Genomic DNA, 24,572 nt, shown 5'->3' on the forward strand with positions numbered 1-24,572 from the left:
ACTGAGTGTTTTCAATCATGAATGCATGTCCTCATTGCTGGCTAAACTGGTAGTATGTGATGATTATCACTATATTATTGAGGAGGATTTTAATACTACTAGGGATCCCCTAATAGAGTGCCAGCCACCAAAGAGAGGGCATTGAGGGATGTGGAATTGGAGTAAATTAGAGGGCGACCGAAATTGGGTTTTTCAGTTTCAGCTGATACTGCATCTGTAGCTGAAAATTTACTGCACAGGTTCAAGTGAAACCAAAACCGGGGCGGTATGCTTCCACCCCCCCCCCCCCCCCCGGCCTAGCTTAAAAGCCCTGGTAGTTTAGTGGCCTGGTCGGGGTAGGAGTAATCCCCTGCCCATGCTGACTACAATCTCAAAATGGCTGCTGGGACCTCCAGTGGTGGTCTTGCACCAGCAGGGTGAGTAGTCTTTGGACACTGTTCTTGAAGGAGGAGGAACAACAGTGGCAGTATCAGAAGGTGGAGACCTTCAGTGGAGGTGACCTGTCTTCTCAACAAGTTGTACTTCTTGAGAAACCACAAATATTCACGCTTGAAACTTTGTGGCTGGCTATAGATAATTTGAAAAGTTAATTATTGGAGCAATTTTAAGGTCAGAGCACTCATTTCAGAAACTGCCAGTACTCTGTTATGTCTGCTGAGCATGAGAAGAAATTTGTAGATAATAAGATTTTCTCTGAGGACAAGCAGGCTGCTTGTTCTCACTGATGGGTGACGTCCACGGCAGCCCCTCCAATCGGAATCTTCACTAGCAAAGTCCTTTGCTAGCCCTCGCGCGCCCGCGCGCACCGCGCATGCGCGGCCGTCTTCCCGCCCGAAACCGGCTCGAGCCGGCCAGTCTTCTTTCGTCCGCACTCGGTACGGCTGTGTTTTTTGCCGTGTCGAGCCCCGGAGAGTCGACCTCGCGCGTCCTTTGTACAAATCGACGTGTTTTTTCTTCGGAAAAGATTTAAATTCGTTCAGAAAGTGCTCCGCAAACCCCCTTGGGTTTCGTTTGCCCCTTCCCGTATTTCCAGTCTTTGCCCCGGTAAGTTTTCTTTCGTCGTTGGGGTAGGCCTCTTTTCGGCCTCGGTCGAGATTTTTCTCCCTCAAAGTTTTTGGTGCTCAAATTCGTCATTTCGGATTTTGATTTCGCCGGCGTGATTTTTCCGCCCATGACATCGAAGCCTTCCAGCGGCTTCAAGAAGTGCACCCAGTGCGCCCGGGTAATCTCGCTCACTGATAGGCACTCTTCGTGTCTTCAGTGTCTGGGGGCCGAGCACCGTCCTCAGAACTGTAGCCTGTGTTCCCTGTTACAAAGGCGGACTCAGGTAGCGAGATTGGCCCAGTGGAACGTTTTGTTCTCGGGCTCTTCGTCGGCATCGGCACCGGGGTCATCGAGTGCATCGACGTCGTCAGCGTCCAGACCTTCATCCTCGGCCGCCAGTGCATCGAGGCATCGGCCCTCTGCATCGGCGCCGAGACATCGGATAGCTGCATCGGCGTCGGTGGTTCCGGGACCTCGTCTGCTGATGTCGTCGGACGGTGGTGCATCGTCAGGAGTGCAGGTGAGGGCTGTCCATTCCCCTGCTGGTGGCGGTGAGCCTTCGGGTGGGTCTCCCCCTACCCTGAGGGCTCCTGCGGTACAGCCCCCCCCCCGGGATCGACCTGCTTCGACCTCGGCCCCGAGGAAGCGACGGATGGATTCTACGTCCTCCTCGTCGGTGCCGGGGAGCTCCGGTGACATGCTTCGGAAGAAGTCGAAGAAGCATCGACACCGGTCTCCTCCCCGCGTCGGCACCGAGAGCTCTGGGTCGCCGAGGGAGTCGGCACCCAGCAGGCATCGGCACCGAGAGGACCGCTCACCCTCTGTTCAGGAGGTGTCGATGCGCTCCACTCTGGACAGCCCGGAACAGCCTCCACGCCCGGAACAGGTTCTGACGTCGACGCCTGCATCGGCCTCCATGCCTTTCTCTGCAGCCGCTCTGAACGAGAGCCTCCGGGCCGTTCTCCCAGAGATTCTGGGAGAGCTGTTGCGCCCTACCCCTCCGGTACCGGCGGTGCTTGCGCCTCCGGTACCGTCGAGCGTGGCGCCGGCTGGCCCATCGCCCGGGGTGAGGTCCCCGACGTCGCGGTACCGACTGCGGCCACCTCCCAGGAGGGCTCCCCGACTACGTCGGCGGAGGGAGCTTCGCCGATGCGGGCGAGGGAGTCTACCTCTCGACGCCCCCATCGTGGACGTTGCTCCACGGAGTCGAGCCGGGCGAGGTTGCAGACACAGGTCCGTGAACTTGTGTCTGACACCGAGGGTGAGGCCTCGTGGGAAGAGGAAGAGGACCCCAGATATTTCTCTGACGAGGAGTCTGAGAGTCTTCCTTCCGATCCCACTCCCTCTCCTGAGAGACAGCTTTCTCCTCCCGAGAGTCTGTCTTTCGCTTCCTTTGTCCGGGAGATGTCTACGGCCATCCCCTTCCCGGTGGTTGTGGAGGACGAACCCAGGGCTGAAATGTTTGAGCTCCTGGACTATCCTTCTCCACCTAAGGAAGCGTCCACTGTTCCTTTGCACCATGTCCTAAAAAAGACATTGCTTGCGAACTGGACCAAGCCACTAAGTAATCCCCACATCCCCAAGAAGATCGAGTCCCAGTACCGGATCCATGGGGACCCAGAGCTGATGCGCACTCAGTTGCCTCACGACTCTGGAGTTGTGGATCTGGCCCTAAAGAAGGCTAAGAGTTCTAGGGAGCATGCTTCGGCGCCCCCGGGCAAAGACTCTAGAACCTTAGACTCCTTTGGGAGGAAGGCCTACCATTCCTCTATGCTCGTGGCCAAAATCCAGTCTTACCAGCTCTACACGAGCATACACATGCGGAACAATGTGCGGCAGTTGGCGGGCTTGGTTGATGCTCTCCCCCCTGAGCAAGCCAAGCCTTTTCAGGAGGTGGTCAGGCAGCTGAAGGCGTGCAGAAAATTCCTGGCCAGAGGGGTGTATGACACCTTTGATGTTGCGTCCAGGGCCGCTGCTCAAGGTGTGGTGATGCGCAGGCTCTCATGGCTGCGTGCCTCCGACCTGGAGAATAGACTCCAGCAGCGGATTGCGGACTCGCCTTGCCGTGCGGACAATATTTTTGGAGAGAAGGTCGAGCAGGTGGTAGAGCATCTCCACCAGCGGGATACCGCATTCGACAAGTTCTCCCGCTGGCAGCCTTCAGCATCTACCTCTACAGGTAGAAGATTTTTGGGGGGAAGGAGGACTGTTCCCTACTCTTCTGGCAAGCGTAGGTACAATCCTCCTTCTCGACAGCCTGCGGCCCAGGCTAAGCCCCAGCGCGCTCGCTCTCGTCAGCAGCGTGCGCCTCAGCAAGGCCCCGCGGCTCCCCAGCAAAAGCAAGGGGCGAGCTTTTGACTGGCTCCAGCAGAGCATAGCCGACATCCAAGTGTCAGTGCCGGGCGACCTGCCGGTCGGGGGGAGGTTGAAAGCTTTTCACCAAAGGTGGCCTCTCATAACCTCCGATCAGTGGGTTCTGCAAATAGTCCGGCAAGGATACACCCTCAATTTGGCCTCAAAACCTCCAAATTGTCCACCGGGAGCTCAGTCTTACAGCTTCCAGCACAAGCAGGTACTTGCAGAGGAACTCTCCGCCCTTCTCAGCGCCAATGCGGTCGAGCCCGTGCCATCCGGGCAAGAAGGGCTGGGATTCTATTCCAGGTACTTCCTTGTGGAAAAGAAAACAGGGGGGATGCGTCCCATCCTAGACCTAAGGGCCCTGAACAAATATCTCGTAAAAGAAAAGTTCAGGATGCTTTCCCTGGGCACCCTTCTCCCCATGATTCAGCAAAACGATTGGCTATGCTCTCTGGACTTGAAGGATGCCTACACACACATCCCGATACTGCCAGCTCACAGACAGTATCTGTGATTTCAGCTGGGCACACGTCACTTCCAGTACTGTGTGCTACCCTTTGGGCTCGCCTCTGCGCCCAGGGTGTTCACAAAGTGCCTGGCTGTAGTAGCAGCGGCACTTCGCAGACTGGGGGTGCACGTGTTCCCGTATCTCGACGATTGGCTGGTGAAGAACACGTCCGAGGCAGGAGCCCTGCAGTCCATGCAGATGACTATTCGCCTCCTGGAGCTACTGGGGTTTGTAATAAATTACCCAAAGTCCCATCTTCGCCCAGTGCAGAGACTCGAATTCATAGGAGCTCTGCTGGATTCTCGGACGGCTCGCGCCTATCTCCCAGAGACGAGAGCCAACAACTTGTTGTCCCTCGTCTCGCGAGTGCGAGCGTCCCAGCAGATCACAGCTTCGCGGATGTTGAGATTGCTGGGCCACATGGCCTCCACAGTTCATGTGACTCCCATGGCCCGCCTTCACATGAGATCTGCTCAATGGACCCTAGCTTCCCAGTGGTTCCAGGCTGCTGGGGATCTAGAAGACGTAATCCACCTGTCCACGAGTTTTCTCGAATCCCTGTATTGGTGGACGATTTGGTCCAATTTGACTCTGGGACGTCCTTTCCAAATTCCTCAGCCACAAAAAGTGCTGACCACGGATGCGTCTCTCCTGGGATGGGGAGCTCATGTCGATGGGCTTCACACCCAAGGAAGCTGGTCCCTCCAGGAACGCGGTCTACAGATCAATCTTCTGGAGTTGCGAGCGATCTGGAACGCTCTGAAGGCTTTCAGAGATCGGCTGTCCCACCAAATTATCCAAATTCAGACAGACAACCAGGTTGCCATGTACTATGTCAACAAGCAGGGGGGCACCGGATCTCGCCCCCTGTGTCAGGAAGCCGTCATCATGTGGCTCTGGGCTCGCCGTCACAGCATGGGGCTCCAAGCCACATATCTGGCAGGCGTAAACAACAGTCTGGCCGACAGACTGAGCAGGATTATGCAACCTCACGAGTGGTCGCTCAACTCCCGAGTGGTGCGCCAGATCTTCCAAGCGTGGGGCACCCCCTTGGTGGATCTCTTCGCATCTCGAGCGAACCACAAAGTCCCTCAGTTCTGTTCCAGGCTTCAGGCCCCCGGCAGACTGGCATCGGATGCCTTCCTCCTGGATTGGGGGGAGGGTCTGCTGTATGCTTATCCTCCCATTCCTCTGGTGGGGAAGACTTTGTTGAAACTCAAGCAAGACCGAGGCACCATGATTCTGATTGCTCCTTTTTGGCCGCGTCAGATCTGGTTCCCGCTTCTTCTGGAGTTATCCTCCGAAGAACCGTGGAGATTGGAGTGTTTTCCGACCCTCATTACGCAGGACGAAGGGGCTCTTCTGCATCCCAGCCTCCGGTCCCTGGCTCTCACGGCCTGGATGTTGAGAGCGTAGACTTTGCCTCTTTGGGTCTGTCAGAGGGTGTCTCCCGCATCTTGCTTGCTTCCAGGAAAGATTCCACTAAGAGGAGTTACTTCTTTCTATGGAGGAGGTTTGCCATCTGGTGTGACAGCAAGGCCCTAGCTCCTCGCTCTTGTCCTACACAGACCCTGCTTGAATACCTTCTGCACTTGTCTGAGTCTGGTCTCAAGACCAACTCTGTAAGAGTTCACCTTAGCGCAATCAGTGCATACCATTACCATGTGGAAGGTAAGCCGATCTCAGGACAGCCTTTAGTTGTTCGCTTCATGAGAGGTTTGCTTTTGTCAAAGCCCCCTGTCAAGCCTCCTACAGTGTCATGGGATCTCAATGTCGTTCTCACCCAGCTGATAAACCTCCTTTTGAGCCACTGAATTCCTGCCATCTGAAGTACTTGACCTGGAAGGTCATTTTCTTGGTGGCAGTTACTTCAGCTCGTAGAGTCAGTGAGCTTCAGGCCCTGGTAGCCCAGGCCCCTTACACCAAATTTCATCATAACAGAGTAGTCCTCCGCACTCACCCTAAGCTCTTGCCAAAGGTTGTGTCGGAGTTCCATCTGAACCAGTCAATTGTCTTGCCAACATTTTTTCCCCGTCCTCATTCCTGCCCTGCTGAACGTCAGCTGCACACATTGGACTGCAAGAGAGCATTGGCCTTCTACCTGGAGCGGACACAGCCCCACAGACAGTCCACCCAATTGTTTGTTTCTTTTGATCCCAATAGGAGGGGAGTGGCTGTAGGGAAACGCACCATATCCAATTGGCTAGCAGATTGCATTTCCTTCACTTACGCCCAGGCGGGGCTGGCTCTTGAGGGTCATGTCACGGCTCATAATGTTAGAGCCATGGCTGCGTCGGTAGCCCACTTGAAGTCAGCCTCCATTGAAGAAATTTGCAAAGCTGCGACGTGGTCATCTGTCCACACATTCACATCTCATTACTGCCTGCAGCAGGATACCCGACGCGACAGTCGGTTCGGGCAGTCAGTTCTTCAGAACCTGTTTGGGCTTTAGGATCCAACTCCACCCCCCGAGGGCCCTGTTTGTTCTGTTCCAGGCTGCACTCTCAGTTAGTTGGTAAATTTTTTAGGTTAATCTCAGTTATGCCCTCGCCGTTGCGAGGCCCAATTGACCATGGTTGTTGTTTTGAGTGAGCCTGGGGGCTAGGGATACCCCATCAGTGAGAACAAGCAGCCTGCTTGTCCTCGGAGAAAGCGAATGCTACATACCTGTAGAAGGTATTCTCTGAGGACAGCAGGCTGATTGTTCTCACAAACCCGCCCGCCTCCCCTTTGGAGTTGTGTCTTCCCTTGTATCTCTTTTGCTACATATGAGACTGGCCGGCTCGAGCCGGTTTCGGGCGGGAAGACGGCCGCGCATGCGCGGTGCGCGCGGGCGCGCGAGGGCTAGCAAAGGACTTTGCTAGTGAAGATTCCGATTGGAGGGGCTGCCGTGGACGTCACCCATCAGTGAGAACAATCAGCCTGCTGTCCTCGGAGAATACCTTCTACAGGTATGTAGCATTCGCTATTAGTTGGAAAACTGGAATTTGCTGTTTCAAAAGATAATTTGTTTCATAGAAAATTGGAGGCTTTTGAAAATAATAACTAGTTCTATGAATCTCAGATGTTTTAATTTTTCAAGCAGAAAGAAGTTCCTCCAAGACATATGGGAAAGAGTCTAACAGTGATACCAACTATATCAAGGGAGTAATTATTTTTCATTAGCACTATCAGAAAGGAAGACTGAATCATTTTTGGAATTTTCTGACAGTTTGAAAAGTCCTGGTATTAACTCTGGGCAGTCAACTGATAATATTCACACTGCTACTTTGACTGTAGTTTTTGCAGAGACTTCTGAGACATGCTGTTGAAGAGGTTTTTTTAGGCAGTAGTCACAGTGATGTGAAAAAGTCCACCTTCCCCTTTTTCTGATTTCCCCTTTTATTTCATTACATGTCACACTGACAAAGGGAACCTGATTAAACACAAGTTTTTAAATATGTCTTTTTTTTAAGGAATAAAGTTATCTAAAAAATGTATTAACTGCAAACTCTTTCTAGGGTTAGTGTCAGGAACTACATAGACTACTGAAAAAATGTCCAAAACATGCCGCAAGTTCACAGAGAAAAAAGGTTTTCTACTTAGCTTCTAGTGGTAAACGAGAAAAACATCAGAGGTGTTGGTCCCAAGTGATTACTCTGTGAGTCACATGGAGAGAGGGACGATCTAGTACCAAGACATTCAGTCTGAGACTAAGAAAATGTGGCAGAAAGATACAGAAATATTTCCCATCGCTTTGAGTACTACAGTCTTTAACATAACCTTCCCAAGCACATGCGGATAAGTTGCCTATACATGTTGCATTGTGCCAAAGAGCTTCTTTCTGGAGTTCATAAGTATTACAGCAAGTGTTGAGAGATTGAGATTGTACTCCACATGTCCAAGCTTAGGAGTGAGGTTCATTCCTGTTATGGTATGTGCAAAACTAACCCACTTGGAGAAATTGCCCCTGGGAGAACATTTTGATTCTAAGGTCTGACTTTTCTCATTCTGAGTTTGCTGTGGGTGCAGTGTTTAGAGACATGGGGTGTGGTCATTGTGCTGTGGTGACACTTAGGGACAGATTATAGTGCAGAGATCAAGAAGTATGGTGCATATGTCCTTGAACTGCCCTTAAAGTGGATGGACTTAATGAATTGAGAGAAGCCCCTACTGGTTGCAGCTTAAGGCTTATGGAACAGACCCTAAAGGAAAACTACTAGGCAAAATGTCCAGGTTTGGTGGTCTAAATGACAAATGGCTGGCTGAGGTATTTCTGTCTTTTGCTAGTATTGTTGCTTTTCTTACCAGCCACCCGCCACTATGCTTGTCTGATAAGTGACTAGTGTAGTCCAGTGGTGAGCTAAGAGCAAACTCTTCCTTAGGAAACAGAACTGGTCTTTATGCTATGAGTAGTTCTGTGCCGAATGGTTGGAGACACCGTCTTAATCTCTACATGCAGAACAGCATCATGTACATTTTGTTAATTTATACCAGCAAGGAATCAGAGACAGTTTTTCTATAGTGTCAACCAAACTCTCAGAAATCTGTAGGCAATCCGTTGCATATAAATAAAGGAGAAATTCTGTAGAAGTGAATTTACCTATCTCAGTGAAAACAACCACGGCTTCCATTGGTCAGATTAATTTCTAAGACAAATTAGTTATTAACCAAGTAAATGTAATTCACAATTTTTGTTTCCATAATTGAGCCAGCACTTATAGCTCCATTAAGCTTGCAGTTCACTCGAATGGATCGGATCTCTTTACTAGGGTGCCATACTCCTTCATTCACAACTCCCCTTGTTCCTCCACGTAGCCAAACTATTGGGTTAGTTAGCCAGGACTAAAGACCACAACAGCTCCATCTAGAACCTGATAACATATTCATCTGAAATCTGGCTAGTAGATATTCTGTTGTGTCCAATAGTTAACATGGTACAGAAGTAGTTGTTACAGGCCATCTTTCACTGAGCAAAGCCAGTGTCCTCTATATGGCAGCGCATAGCATTGCCAGTAGGCCACACACCTTTTTAAGTGTCCTACAGCTGTGAAATTTGCATCACTTATTCAGAATTGTGTACATTCAGGAACTGCAAGCCATAGCTTTTGAGATTTGTAAAAGTGAGATTTCATTCAATCTTGCACAACAAGGTGCCGCTGTCAGCAAGCCACTGTGCCAAATATATTAAAGGAAAAGCTTTATTTTATCTCTTGGTAGCACTGGTTAAGATGAGCAGTGTGTGTTGATTTTGTGCAGCTGGAGGCTATGGCTTTCCCAGATATGCCTAATTAGAAATTGTCATGCTCATAAGCGAGTCCACTTCCAAGGCAATTTTCGTCGTGTGGGACAGGTAGTACAAAGAGCTTTACGTCATTTGAAATTGCAAGAAAAAGTCTCTTCATGCCAGTTTCATTTTGCTTCTCTCAGGCTTTAAATGTTAATCTTATGAGCCAAGTGTCATCTTTAAGAACTATATTACATACACATCATGATTAACTAAAAATTCTAGTATTAGTTGCTTAAGTGAACTTATAAATTTGCATCTAAATATATAAAAACATTTAGTCATAATTTAGCTCTTAAAGAAAATCAGATAAGCTTTCTGTTATAAAGTTCTCTCCCAGACCACTTTTGCACAAAAAGAGACAAAAAAATTATTTTCTCTAAGTTGCAAAGATCTGTAAATCTGTCTACAGACTTTCAATAACTTCTAAATTGCCAGGCTATTTAAAAAGTTTCTAAAGGTAAACTAATGTTATAAACATAGAATCCATGTGTCAAGAAGTTACTAGTATCTTTGGTTTGGCCAATAGGTCAAGCCACCATTTCTAGTCAATGAAAGCTGGATAAATATGAAATTCTTACTAATGATATGCTTGGCACAGATTTATTTGACCAATGATAGAGGAGTGTGGTAGCCGTGTTAGTCCACTCTTAAGGTTATCAATAGAAATCAAACAAAATAAAACATGGAAAAGAAAATAAGATGATACCTTAAAAATGGTATCATCTTATTTTCTTTTCCATGTTTTATTTTGTTTAATTTCTATTGATAACCTTTGACCAATGAGTAACTGGACACAGGTCACATGGTTAATTTTCAGTTAGTCTCCATATGGACTCACCTCAACAGTGATCCGTTATACAATATTTTAGAAAACAGTGCACTTAAGTTGCTTGACTGAATTCTGGACAATTTCCTAACAAATTTAATGTTAAACTCTTTGAGTCTATAGTGACAATATGGCTAACAAATTAGGGTCTTGCTCTGTTGGAATTTATTGAAAGGCCAGTTGTCACAAGAAAACTTACTGCAGGAAGGCTGGTCTGTTGAATCTGATATGTAACTGAGAATGAAAAGGATCTATTTGCAAGTATCAGGGACTAGAAAGGTTTACTTGGATAAGTATGAATTCAGGCAGAAGTCAAGTGCTGATCCATTTTCAGTTCATGATACTGCAATACGTTTGGGGAGCGTGCCAGGTGCCCTTGACCTGGATTGGCCACTGTCGGTGACAGGATGCTGGGCTAGATGGACCTTTGGTCTTTCCCAGTATGGCACTACTTATGTACTTATGTACTTAATAAAAGGAGCTCTGAGAGCAGTAACCATGGATAAGCACATAAGCATTGCTATACTGGGCCAGACCAAAAGGTCCATCAAGCCCATTATCCTGTTTCCAACAGTGGCCGGTTTGGGTCACATGTACCTGGCAAGATCCCAGAACAGTAAAACAGATTTTATGCTGCTTATCTTAGAATATGCAGTGGATTTTCCCCAAGTCTACCTTAATACATGGCTTACGGACTAGGAAAATTATCCAAACCTTTTTAAAACCCTACTAAGCTAACTTTTTTTACTAAAGAAAATACAAATATGCAATAAGACAAACCAAAAGATTATACTACAAAACCAAAATAGGACCAGACTACAAAGACACGCATAAACTTTTCCAACTTGTGAACAAGCTATTAGATACCACACCGGTTACCACGACCAACATAGACACCTCATCAGCAAACAACCTTGCTAAATACTTCAACGAGAAAATTATAAAGTTACAACGCATGTTACCGCTTAACACCACTGACCACGAAAAATTCACTGACTGACTGGACCCAATCCCCGATGAATATCCAGCAGACCGAATCTGGATAAACTTCGCTCTACTCACAGATGAAACCGTCACCCAAGCGATCAATAGGTTCGCCAAATCCCACTGCAAACTGGACATATGTCCCAACAACCTAATAAAATCTACCCCTCAACGCTTCATAACAGACCTCACGTCAAACCTAAACTACATGCTACAACATGGACTCTTCCCTAAGGATAAAGGAAACATACTACTCAAAGAAAAAAGCAAATGATATAACTAACTACCGCCCGGTAGCATCCATCCCTCTGACAGTCAAACTAATGGAAAGTATGGTAACTAAACAACTTACCGAATACTTAAACAAATTCTCAATATTACACGAATCACAATCAGGATTTCAATCCAACCACAGCACCAAAACAGTACTAATCACTCTCCAAACCAAATTCAAACAAGCAAGCAATTGCAGCCGGCAGCAGTGTATTTCTCCTACAATTCGACATGTCCAGCGCGTTCGACATGTTAAACCATAAAATACTACTAAACATCCTAGAATACTTCGGGATCAATGGAAACGTACTTAGTTGGATCGAAGGCTTCCTAACCGCAAGAACATACCAAGTGATATCAAACTTGAATACATCATCACCATGGAAACCAGATTGTGGAGTACCCCGAGGATCACCGCTTTCACCGACCCTTTTCAACTTAATGACACCTCTAGCCAAATCGCTATCCAACCAAGGCCTTAATCTCTACATCTGTGCAGACAATGTCACGGTCTACATTCTGTTCAAACATGATCTATCAGAAATCACAAATGAAATCAATCGCAGCCTCCAAATCATGAATTCATGGGTGAATGCATTTCAATTAAAACTCAATGCAGAAAAAAGACACAATGTCTCATCCTCTCATCACAATATAACACAAACAAACCCACCACTATAAACACCCCAGACTACACCCTTCCTGTTTCAGACAGCCTGAAAATTCTCGGAGTTACAATCGATCGAAATCTCACACTAGAAAGCCATGCGAAAAAAACACAAGAAAGAAAGAAAATGTTCCATTCAATGTGGAAACTCAAAAGAGTAAAACCTTTCTTCCCAAGGGAAATATTCCGCAGCCTGGTACAATCAATGGTGCTAAGCCACCTAGATTACTGCAATGCAATAAATCTATGCCGGATGCAAAGAACAAATCACCAAGAAACTCCAAACTGCCCAAAACACAGCAGCTAGACTCATATTTGGTAAAATGAAATACGAAAGTGCCAAACCCCTAAGAGAAAAACTACACTGGCTCCCACTTAAAGAACGTGTTACGTTCAAAATTAGCACCCTGGTTCATAAAATCATTCACGGCGAGGCCCCAGTCTACATGTCAGACCTCATAGACTTACCAACCAGAAACACAAAAAGGTCAGCATGCACATTCCTGAATCTCCACTACCCCAGTTGCAAAGGACTAAAATATAAATCAACATATGCATCCAGCTTCTCCTACATAAGCACACAAATATGGAATGCACTACCAAACGTCATAAAAACAATGCACGACCTAACAAACTTCCGAAAATCACAAAAAACCAACCAGTTCAAAAAGGCATTCCACAATAATCCATCCTAAATGCCAGACAACAAAATGTATACCAGAACTGGATATAACCAAACTCTTTATACTTGACTGCTTCACCTACTGTCACTAATGAACTTTATCGCAATACCACTTTATTTCACACTCCGGAAATGAACTCTCTATACTTAACTGCTTAACTTACTCTGTCACTTATGAACTTTAATGGAATACCACTTTGTAGTTCTCACTCAGGAAATGGCGAAAGCCATTACGGCATAATGTACGCCACATTGAGCCTGCAAATAGGTGGGAAAATGTGGGATACAAATGCAACAAACAAACAAACACCTGGGTGGTTATAGCAATTACACGATATCCGCTTGTAATCTTCAATCGGGTCCAGTGTGCTACAGGGATACTACTTGAGCTGGATCCAGTTAAAGATTACAAGCGGATATTGTGTAATTGCTATAACCACCCAGGTGGAGAAGCTAAGTAGAAAAACGTTTTTCTCTGTGCACTTGCGGCATGTTTTGGACATTTTTTCAGTAGTGTATGTAGTTCCTGAGAGTAACCCTAGAGAGTGTTTGCAGTTAACATTTTTTTCTCTGTTTTTTGGCTTCAGTGTTTTTTTTCTCCCCGTGAGGAGGAGTTTTCCGCTGAAGTTTGTTTTCAGAGAATTGATTGAAACCGGTGATAGGTGCCCTTTCTAGGGGTTGACCATCTTTGTAGGCACCCTGGGCTATTGAGGTTTCCTTTCTTTAATATATTATTTATCTACAATCTCTGGGGTTACTGTTGTGCTTTAGAGCAAATTTAGTGATGATATTTTACATAGCATACTGTGCCATAATGTCAACACAATACATCTTACAACATTCTAATAGCATAGGATATAGGAGGTGATGGAACACATAGGCAGGTAAGATAGAATAACAGGAGTTAGAAAACAAGGGTAACTAACAAGAAATATTGCACGTGATGTCAGAAAAGATGCAAGAAAATGATCTGCGCTAGAGTAAGATTGGATAAGCAAGTCCTGCTACAGTATGTATAGTTGGTGTTGTATGTGACTAGGTAGCTAGTTGCTTCTTTAGATTTCAGGGGGTCTGTGAACTTAGATGGGAAAAAACTGAGGTTTAGCTTTTCATTTAATAAAGAATGTAGGCAGCAAAGTTATTTATGGCCTCTAGACTCCAAAAATGTTTAGCTTCAATAAATCTTGCTATCTAAAATTATTACACCCTAGAAAGCGAAACCAAAATATGTTAAGTTGTGTAAAGTGCTTTTTCTTTGAAAGCACATAATTGATAATGGTTAGTTGTTATTTGAGCATAATTGCTTTCCCTTGTAGTACAGTCTATATCTATGCATTTTATGTGTTTAAATTCCTTTGACCAGGTGCAATCTGCTGGGCATTCTGCCGAGGTTGAGTCCAAGCCATTGATGAAAGTTTCGATATCGGTGTTGTGCTGAGGAAGTGTGTTGCGTAATTTTTTTATTTTTTCATTGAATTTATCTGCAGATGGGATATCCGTGTTGGTTGTGGTGACTGGGGTGATGTCAAGTAGCTTGTTCACGAGTTGAAATAGTTTCTTCAGGTCTTTGTAATTTGGTCCTATTTTGGTTTTGTATAATAAGACCTTTTGGTCTGTCTTTTAGCATATTTCTATTTTCTTTGTATTTGTTTCCATGCGTTGAATGTGTGTTCATCTTTTATTTTATTCCATGCTCGTTCTAGTTTCCTGGTTTGCGTTTTGAGTTTTTTTACTTCGTCATTGAACCATGGGATTGAGTTATGTCTTCTTGTTCTTAAGGGTACTATTTCGTGTAGTACGCTTCTGCATTTTTCGTCCCAGTCAGAGAGGTAGTGTATGGAGTCCGGTTGTGCTTTCCATTCATTGTCGTAAAACTTGCCAGAATACTTTTGGGTCTATTTGGCCTCTTGTGCTGTAAGTTTGTTCTTGTGTACGGTATGATCCCTTTTTCCGCCAGTTTTAGGGATAGGTGTAGTTTGTAATGATCGGTCAAAGGTGTTTCTGACCATTTGATATCTGTTATTAATATGTTTTGGTCAGTGGACCATTTGTGTAAGAAGAGGTCCAGTGTATGCCCTTTAATGTGGGTAGCTTGCAGGTGTGGCCATTTGCGATCCCATGAGTGGAGGAATGCCTTGCATTCTCATGGGTTGGTAGAGTTTGGGTCTTCTAGGTGGAGGTTTATGTCACCTAGTATTAGTATGTTGGAGTTGGTTACACAAGTGTTAGAGATGAAGTCCATGAAGTTAGACTGGCTTTCATTCCAATTACTGGGTGGTCTGTAGAACAGAATGCAGTTAGGTGATCAAGCAGGGATTTGTTGTGGATTCTGATTGAGGCAATTTCAAGTTGGGTTGTTATGGACTCGGCAGTGGTTTCAGTGGTGAATTGGGAGCGATAAATTAGTGCTGTGCCTCCGCCTCTCTTTTCCTTTCTGGTCCAGTGAATGATTTTATAACCTGAGGGGCAAAGGTCAAGGATTATGGTATCCTTTTGATCGTGGATCCAGGTTTCATTGATGAAAAGTAAGTCGAGGTTTTCTGACGTGATCCAGTCTGTTATTGTAGTTGTTTTGTTTACTACAGATCTGGCGTTAATGTAGCCCACTTGAATGTTTTGGTGTGGGGCTTCTATAATTGGTGATGTATGGATTATTGTTAGTTGTTGTTCCTTAGTTATTGCGTGTTTATTGTGCCCATTCTTTCCGTTTTGTTGATGTTGTCCACATTTAGGTATTCTTCCTTTATTTTGGTGATTGTCGGTTTGGTGAGGTGTGGAATGTCTGATCAGTCTATGGTGATTCTGTAGGATGGGTGTGATATTGTTTTCTGCTAGCGGAAGGGATAGTGTTAGGTGAATCAAGGGTAGGGAGTGAATTGCTAGGAATAATTTGACTGTATTCATATTGATTTTTCATATTAGTTTCAAAAGCAACAAACATAATAAATTACCTGTCGAAACAAGTTTCCACAGCACTCTGTATTCTCAATGGGCTTCTCAAAGAGCTTGATGAAAGTGGCCTGCAGAATCAGTGATGCTCCTTAAAGGCCAGAGCAGGAGTGATGTGGTGGTGGAGGTGGAGGGGGGGTGCTGGGCTGAACTTTCCACAATCTTTCCAAACAGTTCTACAAGAACTGCAAGTGGCACAAAAGCACAAGGAAAAACAACAAGCAGTCAACCTGTGTCTGCTATTGGATAGGGGAGGGGTCTCAGGTGCTGATGCCTCCTGTGTGATTCTTGGGAGGACATGCAGAAAGGGTCGTCATCGACTAGAAAGAAAACCCTGGATAAACAACAATTCTTTTTTTACAATATTATTGTGTTTTTTTAATTGTTTTATCGTTTTTTTTAAATTACTTGCTGCTCATTTCAGCTTATACGTAATACATTCAAAAGTAGGAGGGTGAAAACGTTTCACTTGAACCTTTCAGAACTTGAACGTTTCACTTGAACCTGCCACTTATCTTGTCTGTTCTCCAGCTTGCGCGTTAATTCCAATGGTCCCGTTTCGTTGTCTTCATCAGTGAACCACGCTGCAAGTTCTTGATAATCAGTAACAATTACTGGAGAAATTGTCTGCACAATAATATTGTAATAGGGGAGTTGTTGTTTATCCAGGGTTTTTTTTGGTCGATGGTGGCTTTTTCTGTGTGTCCTCCCGGGGGTTGTGCAGGGGGCATCAGTACTTGAGACTTTTCCCCTGTTTAATGGCAGACACAGGTTGACTGCTTGTTGTTTTTTTGATTGTATCAACATTTTGCAAGCAGCCTTTGATCAGTTTTGAGATTTTGTATCACAAAAGCACAAGGACCGTGCAATTCTTCACTCTGACTGCTGCTTTTATTGGAAGTGGTTTGATCTGTTTATAGTACCTAGATTTCCCAAACTATCAATAAAAATGCAATAAATAAATATAGGTGCCCCCTTCACCCATAAGGGCTATTGTAGTGGTGTACATTTGGGGATAGTGGGTTTTGGAGGGCTCAGCAAACAAGATAAGGGAGCAGCAGAGTGATGTGAACTTGGGAGCATTTATATGAAGTCCATAGTAATGCCACCTAGGATGCCCCATTGCTCTCCTGGATTGTCTGGGGGACCAGTTTGCTAAAAATGATGGCCCCCTCCTACATCCCAATGGCTTGATTTTCTCTGTTTTTAACTTGTCTGGTTTTTTGTTTGAAAATTGCCTGAAAAGATAAACACAGAGCACAAATCCTTATTACAAACAGTATTTTCGTAAAGAAAAAAAAAGACAAGACGTTTTATGGTTTTGAAAATGATCATGCTTTCTGTTCGGATTTTAGATGTTTAGCGCAACACGTCATATCGAAAATGCCCCTCCACGTAACTTTGTGAGTCTATGTGCTTTGAAAATGAGCCTCCTTATGTACTCTGATATTGGAACCTTGATTCCCCTTGAATGAAATTGTAACTTAGACTCTATGCCCTTCAATTTTCAATTTTCCTTTTCCTGTAATCCCCTAATATAATAAATGTAAACTTTTTTGGTTGTACAACAGAAAGGGTGGTAATCAAGGACCCTCCTTAAATTTTAAGGCCACAGCCCTTAATTCATTCTGTTATTTTCACTGTCATAACACATACTTACTCTGACAGTTTCATATCAAAAAAGTTTAATCTCCTGTCTTGTACCTTTCTAGTTGAACTGTTATTGGTACTGAGTCTTTTTCTTGCCTTCATGTAACTGCAACAAAATGAGTGCTAGAGAGCTGTGATTAGTTTTGGCAAGGTGGCTAATCCTGGTAAGGCTAAGTTTGACCTCGAGAGGGGAGCAAGTGGGGTAGATCATCAATTTAGATCCTGTGCCTGAAGCAGATACAAGGTGTAGTTGTGTTCACGTATCCTCCTAAATATAGTGAGTGCTGTCAGAAAGTAGCTTTCATCTTAAAAGGACTCTTTCTCAAAACATGCAATAACTCAGGAGAGAAATGCAGCATTATATGAAATGATTTGTCTGACTCTGCTAAGAAACTGAGAACCAGCTCACCCATAGCTTCTCTGATATTGTGTCTTTTCCAATAGACAGAGTGCTCTTCATGACTACAGCAGTTGATCTGGTGATTACTGAGGTGCAGGAACCTGTCCGATTTCTTCTGGAGACTAAAGTCAGAGTTTGCTCACCTAATGAGAGACTGTTTTGGCCCTTCAGTAAACGGAGTTCTACAGAAAACTTTTTCTTAAAATTGAAACAGGTACCTTGTTTCTCTCTTATAATTTAGCTTATTTTTCAGACATATATGGGTCTTTCCATATAAGTGTTTATACTGTATTTTCAGATGCATAAATTTGTGTTGAGACAGTTGTTTTTTTGTTCCTAATAGGTTATGTTAATTTTCTATGGAAATAATTGCTTTGTGCGCAGAAATGAATGGTTATTTCACCCTTTTACTGTAAGCTACCATGAACGAACATTGGACTGGCAGCCCATAAATGCCCTTAACTAAAATTATCTTGGTTAGAAAATTTCTTTTCTAGCTTTTCTTTTCATCCTTACAGAAGAGACCACTTATATGCGGTATGCATGCTCTCTTTTCAATGGCATAAATTCCAATGGCATAATGTCCCCTATAGACAATTCTAGAGTAACGGTAGTCTGCACAAAAACCAGTCCTGCATTGATCAGTGGCCACAAGCAGGCTTCTTTTTTTCCTGGCCCTCCCACATTCTAAAATCTGTTTTAAGTGTAACTTTACACCATTGCTTTTACTGACACACATGTCTTCGGGGAGGTGATGGGACTTTGTTTAAAATTCAACAATTTAATAGATAACCATTTAAACCAGGCTTGTCCAACCCGCGGGACGTGGGCCAGAACTGGGCCCACCAACCTCATTTTCTTGGGTTGCAGAAGCTCTGGGTGAAGTTCTCCGATAGGATCCATTTCTCTGCTGTGACTGGTCTAACTGGGAGCTTGAGCTGTGCGGCATCGGAAGTTAAGGCTGTTCCCGCGGTATTGAGTTTTATGAGACTTAATACTGTGAGACCAACCTCAACTTCCAGTGCAGCATGGCTCAACCTCTTGGTGAGACCAGTCGCAGCAGAGAAACAGGGATCCCATTGGGGAACTTCACCTGGAGCTTCTGCGGACCACTCACGGGGGAGCAGAGAACCTGAGGCAGGGAAGCAGTTTCCATCGAAGCAATCAGATGAGGTGAAGGAGACAGGGTGAAGACGGGAGGGGGAGTACATAGAGGTATGAAGGATGGGGGGAGAAAAACTGGGAAAGCATTTTTTTTTTCATCAATGCAATATTAACCTGGGTTTAAACATTGTTTGGACTGCTTTTGTGAAGGGAATTCCATTAACAAAACTGGATAGAGGGAAAGAGATATGGGGCAAGACTGGATCAGTGGAAAGGAAAATAAACAGGGCAAGACTGAATGGGAGGGGGGAGAGAGAAAGACAGAACAGGGCAATTCTAGATTAGGAGAAAGAGAGAGATAGGGTAATAGTGAATAGGAGGTGGGGGAGAGAGACAGGCAATGTTAAATGGGTTGGAGAGACAGCAGAGAGGGGAAATAATAGGAAGAGGGAGAGAAAGAGAGAGACTGGGCAATGCTACATGGGGAGGAGAGAAAGAAGCGTGATCATGGCAAATGGTGCAGGGAGAGAGGAGGAAGGAAGAGAGAGACTGGGCAATGCCACATGTCAGGGCAGGGAGTACATATGAGAGAGAGAAAAAATGGGTAAAGATGTGGGGGGTACACAGAGAGAGAACATGAGTAAGGGGGTACATTTGAGAAAGAGAGAATGGTAGCTGGTGGACGTGAGGATCACCTGGTCACTTGCCTGCATGGTGCAAAGGTGGTGGACCTTACGCATCACCTAGATAGGATTTTAGATAGTGCTGGGGAGCTCTTAGGTAGAAAACTGAAGTCCAGATATTCAAGGGTAGCATTTTCAGAAATGCTCCTTATTCCAATGCAGGACTCAAGAGGCAGGCAGAGCTCTGAGGTCTTAATGTGTGGTTGAGTCGATAGTGAAGGGATGAGGGATTTGGATTTGTTAGGAACTGGGCAGCATTCAGGGAGAGGGAGAGCCTGTTCTGAAAGGATGGACTCCACCTTAACTGGGATGGAATCATGCTGCTGGCACTAACATTTAAAAAGGAAATAGAGCAGTTTTTAAGCCAAAATGTGTGTGTGTGTGTGTGGGGGGGGGGGGGGGGGGGGGGGGTTTGGGGGGAAGCCGATTGGAGCGCATAGTTCAGTGTGGAGTATCCTTGAAGGATACTATTGAAATAGGACATTTAGGGAATCCCAACAGAGAGGTTTCAACAATGGGTGAAAGAAAGCCAGGTGTGTTTAAGGAGCAAGCAGGATAAAGGATGCACATTATCCATGTCGACGTCTAAGACTAAACTAGATCCTGCAGTGCCTGCTAGAGGTTATCTGTTAATGCTGTGGTACAAAGTTCAAGTTTTAAAACTAAGGGGAAAAGACTATGGAGATTAGTTGGTAAAATTTGCTTTTGTATTTTTATTCTGCCTATCATTAACCTACAATTCCTCCTTTAAACCCCAATCTTTAAGTTCCCAAAGCACAAAGCAAAATAGTTTTCACTTACCAGGGAAATGTTCTCTTCTTTCATAACTTCTCAGAAAGGTTAAAAATAATCTAAAAGGATCAGCTTCAAAGGTTAGGAAATTAAATCAGGCATGGACTTTGTTTAAAAATATACCATCTTGGAAGCCCAGACCAGATGGCTTCCTCTTATTTATAAAAGTAGAAAGTAGGGTTAAATGGCCATTTCTGTCAATGGAGGGGGTAAATAGTGGAGTGCTGCAGGGATCTGTACTTGGACCGGTGCTATTTAACAAAGTTATAAATGATGTGGAAATCAGAACGATGAGTGATGTGATTAAATTTGCACGTGTCACAAACTATTCAAGTTTGTTTCAACACATGCGGACTGTGAAATATTGCAGAAAGGCCTTAGGAAATTAGAAGATCGGGCATCCAAATGGAAAATGAAATTTTAATGTGGACAAATGCAAGATGATGCACATTGGGAGAATAATCCGATTCATAGTTACCTGATGCGAAGGTCCATTTTGGAGGTCAGCACCCAAGAAAAAGATTTAGGTGTCATTGTAGACAGTTTGCTGAAATCTTTTGCACGGTGTGTGGCGGCAACCAAAAAAGCAAACAGGATGCTATGAATTATTAGGAAATGGATAGTAAATAAGACCGAAAATACTATAATGCCTCTGTATTGCTTCGTGGTGCGACCCCACCTTGAGTATTGCATTCAGTTCTGGTCGCCGTATCTCAAAAACGATATAGCGGATTTAGTAAAGGTTCAAAGAAGAGCGACCAAAATGACAAAGGGAATGGAACTCCTTTCATATAAGGAAAGGCTAAAGAGGTTAGGGCTCTTCAGCTTGGAAAAGAGATTCCTGAGGGGAGATATGATTGAGGTCTACAAAATCCTGAGTGGTGTAGAACGATTAGAAGGGAATAAATTTTCTACTCTTTCAAAATGTACAAGAACTAAAGGGACACTCAAGGAAATTAAATGGGAATACTTTTAAAAGAAACAGGAGGAAATATTTTTTCACTCAACAAATAGTTAAGCTCTGGAACTCTTTGCCGGAGGATGTAGTAACTGTGGTTATCATATCTGGGTTTTTTTTATAAAGGTTTGGACAAGTTCCTGGAAGAAAGGTACATAGTCTGCTATTGAGACAGACATGGGGAAGCCACTGCTTGTCCTGGGATTGGTAACATGGAATGTTGATACTATTTGGGTTTCTGCCAGGTATTGTGACCTGGCTTGACTAGTGTTGTAAACAGGATACTGGGCTAGATGGACCATTGGTCTGACTCATTATGAAAAAAAATGTAAGGGGGGGGGGGGATACATATATGAGAGAGAGAGGATGGGTGATGTGAGGATGTGCTCACGCTCACACACACGTGTCTTGGCTCGCCAAATGTTACAAACTGTTAAATGTGGCCCCCCGATTTAGTAAAAAAAAAAAAAAAAAAAAAAGGTGGACAAGCTTGGTTTAAACCATATGTACTTGAAACAGCTCATTTCAACTGTATGCCCTCCATGCTGACCAGTAACAACCCAGTCTATCTCAGTAGGTAGGGGGGGTGGGGAATGGGAAACCTGCAATTTGGCCTTGGGCCAACTTTGGAGGCTCTCACTTTTCACCAGTGGATGTTTAAATGACAAAGGATTAAGACTATTTCTTATTTAAATGTTTAATATTCTTCATCCTGATGCATTGTAATTTAGGCATCGGGATTTACACCAAGTTTTAGTTGGTGTAACAGCCCATGACTAAATTTAGCTGTGCAGATGTGCTCTCAGCATATTCTATAAATTGCATGGAAATGTAGACTTCCTATATAATAATTCTCACCTCCAACGTTCTAATGTGCCTGGTACCGTGGCTCCCTCGGAGGTGGTCTGCTAGGCAGTTTAGAATGCACTGACGTCAGTGATGTCACTGACAGCTGATTCCAAGGCAAGGGGTGTTTCCCTACTCCTCCCCCTGCCTGGGAAACAGCTGTCAGTGCTCCTCCCTCGGCGCAACACCCAAGCCCCTGCCTTGCAAAACCGCAAGCCAGGCAGGGGGAGGAGTACTCCTCCCCCTGCCTACCAATCAGCTCTCAGTGCCCCCCCTCGGCGCATCACCCAAGCCCCTCCCCCCCCCCGGCGCATCACCAAAGCCCCTACCCCCCCCTCTCGAGCACATCAACTCCCTCGCCACCCGCAGCCGCCAATACTAACGCTGTCCGGCCGCTGCTGCTTCTCCTGTGGAGCAGCAACGGCCGGTACAAAAAGAAAAAAAGCCAGAAAAAGATTTTTAACCTGAAACGCTGCTCCATAGACAGCCATCTGGCATTGGCTGTCGTCACTGCAGCCGCTCCTCCTCTCCCCTCCACGTGACTGCCCCTTCAGGAAGACCCCGGAGGAGCGCAGCGACGTCAAAGGGGAGAGGAGGAGCGGCTGCAGAGATGACAGCCAATGGCAGATGGCTGTCTACGGAGCCGTGTTTCAGGTTTAAAATCTATTTTTGGCTTTTTTCTTTTTGTACCGTCCGCTGCTGCTCAACAGGAGATGCAGCAGCGGCCGGACAGCGTTAGTATTGGTGGCTGCGGGTGGCAAGGGGGTTGATGTGCCCAAGGGGGGGTAGGGGCTTGGGTGATGCGCTGGGGGGGGGGGGGGTAAGGGTTTGGGTGATGCGCCGAGGGGGGAGGGGAGGGTTGCTGGACATGGGTGGCTGTGGGGGGGGGCAGGGAAGAGGGAAGTGGGGAGGGGGTCCTGAGACCAGATGGGTGGCTGCAGGGGAGGGCAGGGGAGACAGAAGGGACGCTGCAGGGGGGCAGGAGGAGAGGAGGGTCACTGGACATGGGTGGCTGCAGGGGCGGCAGGGGAGATAGGTGGGTCGCTGGACATGGGTGGCTACAGGGGCGGCAGGGGAGATAGGTGGGTCGCTGGACATGGGTGGCTACAGGGGGGGCAAGGGGAAAGGAGAGGAGGGTTGTTGGACATGGGTGGCTGCAGGGGGGCAAGGGAGAGGAGGGTCACTGGACATGGGTAGCTGCAGGGGGAGAGGAGGGTTGGTGGACATGGGTGGCTGCGGGGGGGGGGGCAGGGGGACAGGAGAGTCGCTGGACATGGGTGGCTGCAGGGGGAGCAGGGGAGAGAGGAGTGCCGCTGCACATGCGTGGCTGCAGGGGCCGAGGAGGGTTGGTGGGGAGGGGGTCCTGAGACCAGATTGGTGGCTGCAGGGGGGGGGGGCAGGGGAGACAGGAAGGATGCTGCGGGGGGGGGGGATTACCTTGCTAGCGCCCGTTTCATTGCCTACCGAAACGGGCCTTTTATACTAGTTTTCTATAAAGTACGCCTAAATGTAGGTGTACTTTATAGAATACACCCTAGCTTATTTTGTTTCGGCGCCAATATTTTTTAGGCGTCATATATAGAATTTAGTCCTATACCCCTATGTAACCTTGCCTTTCTTTATACCTGGTTGGCTGACCAAAGTGCCTCTTTTCATCTGTACCAAGTCACTCACTACACATGCTACAAATAAGGAGGGAAAGTGAAGTGCTTCTCTTGGTCAGCTGAGAAAAACACTGTTCTCCGGCTAATCAGTAGTTTCTGTCAATACCAGAAGTTATTGGATTTGCTCCTCAACATAGATGATTATTTTTTTTAACACTATACATTTTTATTAAATATGTTCAGCCAAGCATGTCTTGGAGCATTAGATTTACCTCAGTATGTGTAGCAGCCGCTTGGCAGGCCTCAAAAGGAACACACCTATTCTTTCTATGGAGACGGTTCTGCTCCTCTTTGTCTCCATTAAGTAAATAGAAACACTGCCACTGTTAGATTTGTTGGACATGAAGGAAAGGCATGGCTGAAAGAGTGCATACTGCATGAAAATTGGCCTGATTTGGCCAGTGCCTTGTTCATCTTTCAAAATGCTCTTTTTTGTTTTTTAGTATAGTCACGCCTGTCTCTTGAACTTACTGTAGGCATCTTGACTTTTGTAGAAGCTACACATCAAGGTAGCATGTGTTAAATTCCTTTCATGTTTGTCCAGGCCTGAATCATGCAACAGAAGAAACGTTTGGAGAATATTCACTATTCATTGGTTCTTGTTCAGTTAGTAGCAGCTACTGTCCAGATAAATGCTGCTGACTGGTATATTCAGTGGCACTATGCAGACAGTGCAACTGAATATCCTTAGACTGCCTTGGTACTCTCTGGATGGTGCCAGGGTGATACAAAGTTGAAGTGATATGTTATCCAGTTAACCCATTAGTGCCCAAAGTTCCCATATGGGAACAATCCCATATGGCTTATTATGGGAACACTGGGCACTAATGGGTTAATGGCAACATCCAGGCTATCCAGATAGTTCTGACACTGACTAGGCCAATCTGAGTATTCAGTGCCAGCCGTTCTCTGGAG

The 24,572-nt window shown here is 45.7% G+C and overlaps 1 protein-coding gene and 1 non-coding gene across 4 annotated transcripts in view; both read left to right on the top strand.

Annotated features, from left to right (window-relative positions):
* The window catches only part of RABGAP1 (RAB GTPase activating protein 1), a 495,691-nt gene that overhangs the window by 189,472 nt on the left and 281,647 nt on the right, over positions 1–24,572 (top strand). For all 3 annotated transcript variants that reach the window (XM_030207329.1, XM_030207331.1, XM_030207330.1), the window contains exon 10: positions 17,655–17,824. In XM_030207329.1, coding sequence (XP_030063189.1) covers positions 17,655–17,824 — 170 coding nt within the window. The remainder of the gene's footprint in view (positions 1–17,654; positions 17,825–24,572) is intronic.
* Positions 8,204–8,332, top strand: LOC115473627. The gene has a single exon (XR_003942719.1). It is a non-coding gene; the product is annotated as a small nucleolar RNA SNORA65 (small nucleolar RNA).

The sequence above is a fragment of the Microcaecilia unicolor genome, chromosome 6 (genome assembly GCF_901765095.1).
Source record: "Microcaecilia unicolor chromosome 6, aMicUni1.1, whole genome shotgun sequence".
NCBI classification, from domain to species: domain Eukaryota; kingdom Metazoa; phylum Chordata; class Amphibia; order Gymnophiona; family Siphonopidae; genus Microcaecilia; species Microcaecilia unicolor.